The 5,896-nt window shown below is 45.2% G+C and overlaps 1 protein-coding gene across 2 annotated transcripts; it reads right to left on the bottom strand.

Annotated features, from left to right (window-relative positions):
* Positions 1–2,528: 2,528 nt before the first annotated feature.
* On the bottom strand, positions 2,529–5,676 carry LOC125545931 (UV-stimulated scaffold protein A homolog). Of its 2 annotated transcripts, none has more exons than XM_048709986.1 (2): positions 5,209–5,676; positions 2,529–5,126 (listed from the first exon to the last, which is right to left on the bottom strand). In XM_048709986.1, exons 1-2 carry the CDS (start codon positions 5,659–5,661, stop codon positions 3,246–3,248), a joined length of 2,334 nt encoding a protein of 777 aa, XP_048565943.1. In that variant the 5' UTR covers positions 5,662–5,676; the 3' UTR covers positions 2,529–3,245. The 2 variants fall into 2 exon arrangements, with proteins under 2 accessions (XP_048565943.1, XP_048565944.1); XM_048709987.1 differs by having other exon boundaries at positions 5,213–5,565.
* Between the last annotated feature and the right edge of the window lie 220 nt (positions 5,677–5,896).

The raw sequence follows: 5,896 nt of genomic DNA, 5'->3' as shown, positions 1-5,896 counted from the left end.
GGCAAAATGCTCAAGACTTGCTCAAATCATGATTTGCTCTGGTCACAAGAGGGATGGGGAGAGGATCTATCACTTGATTGGACAGTCTCTTTAGAACTCTCACACTCGCTTCCGGGGTCTACGATTTGATGTTAAAGAGTGAGAGCGAGCAGTTAGGGTTCTTAGGTATACATCAAATGAAGCGCTCAACCCTCTCCGGGAGTGGGAGAGGGGTATATATAGCAACACCAAGAATATGGCCGTTGGGGGGAAATGTGCAAATTTCGGCCAGCCAACATGCGGGCTGGGGCGGCCCTATTTTTCTTTATTTTCATTCTTTCTTTTATTTTTGGTTTTTTTGGTTCATGAAAAAATGTTCAGGATTTTCAAAAATTCCAGAATATTAAAAATATTTCAATTTCTAAAAATGTACACAAATTTTCAAGTGTTCCTGGTTCCAGAATTTAAACTATCCAAAGATTTCAGAAATTGTTCATGGATTTAAATATTTAAAAGAATGTTCATGTGTCCAAAAAATATTCACTAATTTTAAAATCTTCCAAATTGCAAAATTCGTGTGTTCAAAAATGTTTGCGAATTTGAAAATATGTACCAAATATCACAGAATAATGAATGTGGATGAATATTGAAAAATAATTCCGAATTTTAAAAAATGTTCATCAATAAATATAATGTGAAAATGTTCATGTGTACACAAAACATACATTATTTGTAGAAAATTACCCAGTTTCTAACAATGTTTTCTAATTAAAAACAATTCATGAATAACAAAATAAATTCATAGGTTTGTAAAGAAAATCATGAATTTCAAAAAAATGTTCACACGAATTTTAAAAAATGTTCTCGGATTGAAATAATATTTGTAAACTTCATCCTGGATTTGTTAAACACATCTCCAATTAAATAGTGTTCATGAATTAAAAAAAAGGTGCATCTATTTCATAAAATATTTCTGAATTTCAAAACAGTGTCAACAAATTAAAAGAAGTGTGAAAAATGTTCATGAGTTCAGAAATATTACTTTTAAAAATGTTCCAAATTTCTAAAAATGTTCTCAAATAAAAAACCAATTCCTAAATTTGAAAATGTTTGTCAGTTCAAATAATCTTAGCAAATTTAGAAAATTCTTCAAATGTTTTTAAAATATTTGTCCATTCAAAAAATGTGTATGCATTCGAATAATATGCACGAATTTGAAAAGAAATTCATGAATTTCAAAAATTATTCCAAATTTTAGAAGTTCACGAAATTAGAAGACTTAAAACCAAAATGAAATAAAAAGGAAAAGAAAAAAACCCAAAAAAAGGCAGAAAAAACACTTCTAAAACGAAAAACAGCTCATGAAATCGATGGAAACTAGAGAAAAACATAGAACAGGCAGAATGGGCGGGCCCACTACCGCGGGTGCAGGTGCGCATTTAGTGGCTATCCCCCTACCTATGCGGGGAATATTCCCGTTGACGTAATTTTGGACCCTGGGGCTGTGTAGATGTTAAATTTATAGTTTCTGATAACGCGTGCAGAATATGTATAGTTTTTGTGACAAGGTGTCAGAAAATCTGTTATACTTTTGAGCACATAAGCATCTTATCACATACAACAACACAACCCAAACACTTAGGGCGCGAATATTTGCACCTGGTAGTATATTTACTTCACTAGTTTATAAAATATTTGCACCTGGTAGTATATTTACTTCACTAGTTTATAAAATATCGTTGAAACCTAGGACCTTGAAGAAGGAGCGGCCGGCAATCAAAGATTTAGGATGTTCATCATTTGAAGCATGCAAGAAGATAAATTAGGTTTTTTTTAGGGGAGATAATTTGATGTTCATCATTTAGGATGTTCATCGATGATGAATACTCATTACCAACGATCGTAAGTAAGGGCAAAATAATTTTGTTTCTGTCACGTTATGAGTTTAATGTTAGTATGCATAGATGGATATACAAATTTCAACCTGGCATGTGAAACGATGAAAACAAGTCCGAGACGCACTGGTTGGGCTACTACATGCTGACGGCACCTGTATCCTCTGAACAGCATACAGTGTATGTATGCAAGAGGAAAGGGAACACCCGTCCGGACAAAAATATGTATACATCTGGATCTACATGACTCATCCCATCTGGAGACACCAACTATAATTCGTACTATCATCAGATTTCATATGCAAGCACATCTACATTCCGCAACAGAAAATGTGCTACAAATTGTGTTAGACCATTTGGCAATATACCCAGAAATCGAACAAACAGGTTACAAAGGGGCGAAATAGTTTGTCAGAATTTTTTCATAAGCAAAGCACATCTTCAGTTCACATGTTAAGCAGCCATGGTGAGGTACCAAACAAATCTTCAGTTCACGACAACGATTGTGCGACAAAAATTGACCATTCTGCAGTCATGCCCAGAAATCCGGTAAGGAACAAGTTACTCCCTCCATCCCATAATGTAAGACGCTTTTTGACGCTACACTAGTGTCAAAAAACGTCTTACATTACGGGACGGAGGGAGTACAAGACATTGCAAAATTATAAAGCTTATGGAGAAGAACAGTGTGGCACAACACATACTCAAAGACTTGGTTACTGGGTTAAATACAGAACATGGGAAAAAATGTTGAGCTGACATTATGTACTCTACAGAAACTAAGAACCACACTGCACACAAGATGGCAGCACCAAGCTAAACTGTGGGGCATTGAGTACACTTCTGATAGCTAACAGTAATTCCATTGCAGAAGATACAACCTAGAGCCAACCTGTTCATTGCCCGGTACAAGCCAAGGCAAAACCAAGATAACAGAACAGAAGACCAGAGAGAAAACAGGAACCCTTCCTTATGGAAACGATATGTATCAATCATCCGGTTTATCGCCACCTCATCTGAGCTATTGTAAGGCCAGTTCAGAATCTCGGATGTTGATGGTGTAGCTCCAGAGAAGCTGGATGATCGTGGAAGGAAGGTCAGCAACAAGGACAAACTGCTTGGCATGTTCACAAAATCGAGTGCTTGTTTACTGTCGCGTTGTTCTGATTTGGATTCTCAATCCGACTGCCAGTACAAATGGTCTACAACTTCCCTTTCTGAAATTTTCCATGCACAGGTTGGAAGCAGCTTCAGTGTCCCGCGTACTTCAAGCACTTCAAGCGTGCAAGGGAATATCAGCCACACCTCACCATACAACAGCACAGCAAAACGAAACTGTTAATTATGAAGAAAGACCTACTCAGGGTGCTTTCACTGCCACTGATTTGGGAATGCTTCCCTGTAGGTCATATCCTCAGTATTAGAAGCTTCTCTTATTGTTGCGTCCCTAGCATGACCATTTAGAAGCCTCCCTGCAATCCTATCTTTTGCGGTAACTTTCTTCTTCAGCATTGATGATAGTGTAGGTTCCTTCGTCTTACCTCGACGTCGACCACGTCGGCCCAATGTTCCAGAAGGCTGGTCATATGCTGCCGCTGAGTGGGGCGTTGAAGCAATAGCCGATTGCCGCAGAACATCTTCATTGTGCTGGCGGATTCTCGCACGCTGGGCTCTTTCGCGTGCTTTGTCGTCCATATCCCTTTTCCGAACATTCTTAATTGCTTGCATCGCCAGTTGGTCCATTGTAATTTTACTCAGATCATGCGCACCATCGATGTTGCTGGTGTCATTATTTATGTTTGTAACCAGTGAAGTAGAGGGCTCCTGACCCTCCTGTGTACTTTCACTACCACTGCCTCCATTTGTCTTAATCGGATCTCCTCCTGCCTCATGAATGTCTACTTTCTGCTCAAGCGGATCGCCTCCCGCATCAGAACTGCCACCAATTTTGCCAATTGGATTTCCTCTTGCATCACGTGGGATGATGGGCCCATGAAAAGGGCATATCTTGAGATCCCTTCTCTGGCAAAGACCTCCTTTCTTCAGAGGTGCATGACATGGTAGGATCTCAACTGGCTCTTCTTTATAAACAGAATGGTGAACGTTTAACTCTGCAATCTTTGCTGCAGGTATAACAGCATCATTATCCATCCTCCCCCAATGGCTCTCGAGCTCAAGCCCTCTCTGGTTCACATGTGCATCCATATTTGAACCCCACCGATCCAAGACAGAGCTCCATGATACCAAAGGGGCTTCGGAAAGGAGCTTTTTTCTCTCTGGATCCATCTCCTGAGATCTATTACCACCATTTGCCATGTCACCATTGCCAGAATTCACCATGCTCTTTCCCTTCCTATTGTCCTTGCTGGAACCTGCAACATCTAGATTGCTCACAACTCTAGGAGGACTAGGAACTTCAATCTTTCCCTCCACCCAATCCTCTTCGTCTTCCTCCTGAACATCCTTCTTCCTACGAACATTATCAAGATCAAGACCAAGCTCATTGCACTGGCTTCTTACAGCACGTATTTCATTCTTAACATCGATGAATTCCTTCAACGCAGAATCTCTGAACCGATTATCTGCAAGATTGACCCTGACAAGCACAGATATCCAATCCTGAATCGTGCTGAAATGCTTCGATACAAGGAGCCGGTACGCCTCCCTCAACGCATCGAAAACCGCCTCGTTTTCCTGAGTTTCAGGCACCCATTGCCCGGCCATCAACGATGCTGTCCTGATACTCCGCATCGCCATTGAAGCAATCTCCTCCTCCTCGTCATCATCGTCTGCATAACGCTCGAATTTCTCATACTCAGCCCGGATGATGTCCAGCCCGTTGCGGATCTCTTGGATGGTGGACCGGATTTCAGCCTTGATGGACTCAATCGTGGACCGCAACTGTTCGACCTTGGCAGTCAAGATCTCCTGCGTGCGTGCCTCCCGCGCGGCACGGGCCTCGACGGCCGCGCGGAGACCGGGGAACTGGATGCGCGCGGACGACTTGAGGTAGTCGACGGCGAGACGGAGCTGGCGGTAGTGCACGCCGAAGAGGTGGTGCCAGCGCTCGAGCGCCTGGATGGCGGCCTTCCGGAGCGTGGCGGCGGAGGCGGCGGGCGGCGGGAGCTGCTCGTTGGTGCGGAAGCCGACGGCCAGCGGGAGGAACCCGTCGAGCGTGTCGGCGAGGAGGGAGCGGAAGAGCTTGGAGCGCATGAAGAGCTCGTCGACGATGCTGAAGGCGAGGAGCCGCACCTGCGCACGCACAAACAAAGGGGAAAATTTTAACATCAGCCCGGCCGCCAGGGGAACCGGAGATCCGGGGGGAGGGGCTTACGCACGTGGGAGTGGGGCTTGGCCATGAGGGAGAGGAGGAGGCGGAAGGCGTCGCGGACGGCGCCGTCGGAGGCGCGCGCCGAGGACTTGATGGCCCGGAGGAGGGCGGGGTCGACGGAGGGGGCCGTGGTGGAGGTGGCGCGGTCGATGAGGGCCGCGACGGAGGAGTCCGCCGCCGGGGTGTAGGGGGAGGGGCTCGGGCCCTGCTCCGACGGCGGGGGTCGGCCGGCGGCGCGCGGCATCGCGGCGGTTTGGTGTGGTGGCGTGGCGTGGCGGGCGGAGAGCCGTGCGGTGATTGGATTCGCTCTGCGGTTGCGCGTGGATTTGCTTCGGCTTGTGACTGCGGGCCGGGCCGGGCCGGTTCGTCTGAGTCGGTTCGTTCCAAGGTTGTTGCAGCAAGCGCCTGAATTGAGAAGACTGTGCTGACAAGAGAGGCAACATTTTCACCTCTCATCAGCCGCGCAATGCCACCACCAGATATACTAGGTCGCCACTACAAATGTTTCTCTAACATTCAGATTTCCCAACACCGGCGACCTCTGGTCGACGTCGATGGTGTTCTCCAAGTCGAGAGCTCCGCACCCCTTCGCTCCCCACGCGCATACTTGGGTTGGCCAAGGTGCGGGCGGGGTTTTCTTTCTTTTTCCCAAATGATAAGTATCACACGTCAGGGGTGTGCCACTCTGGCC

This window comes from Triticum urartu, chromosome 3 (genome assembly GCF_003073215.2).
Source record: "Triticum urartu cultivar G1812 chromosome 3, Tu2.1, whole genome shotgun sequence".
Classification (NCBI taxonomy): domain Eukaryota; kingdom Viridiplantae; phylum Streptophyta; class Magnoliopsida; order Poales; family Poaceae; genus Triticum; species Triticum urartu.
The sequence above is the reverse complement of the archived record's forward strand: the minus strand, read 5'-3'. Positions and strand labels throughout refer to the sequence as shown.

Excerpts from the sequence above, each read along its gene's own strand:
- LOC125545931 (XM_048709986.1), bottom strand. The coding sequence starts at position 5,661 with ATGAGAGGTGAAAATGTTGCCTCTCTTGTCAGCACAGTCTTCTCAATT. Across the intron at positions 5,127-5,208 it reads CAAGCCCCACTCCCACGTGC|GTGCGGCTCCTCGCCTTCAG; the intron begins GTAAGCCCCTCC and ends GTGCGTGCGCAG.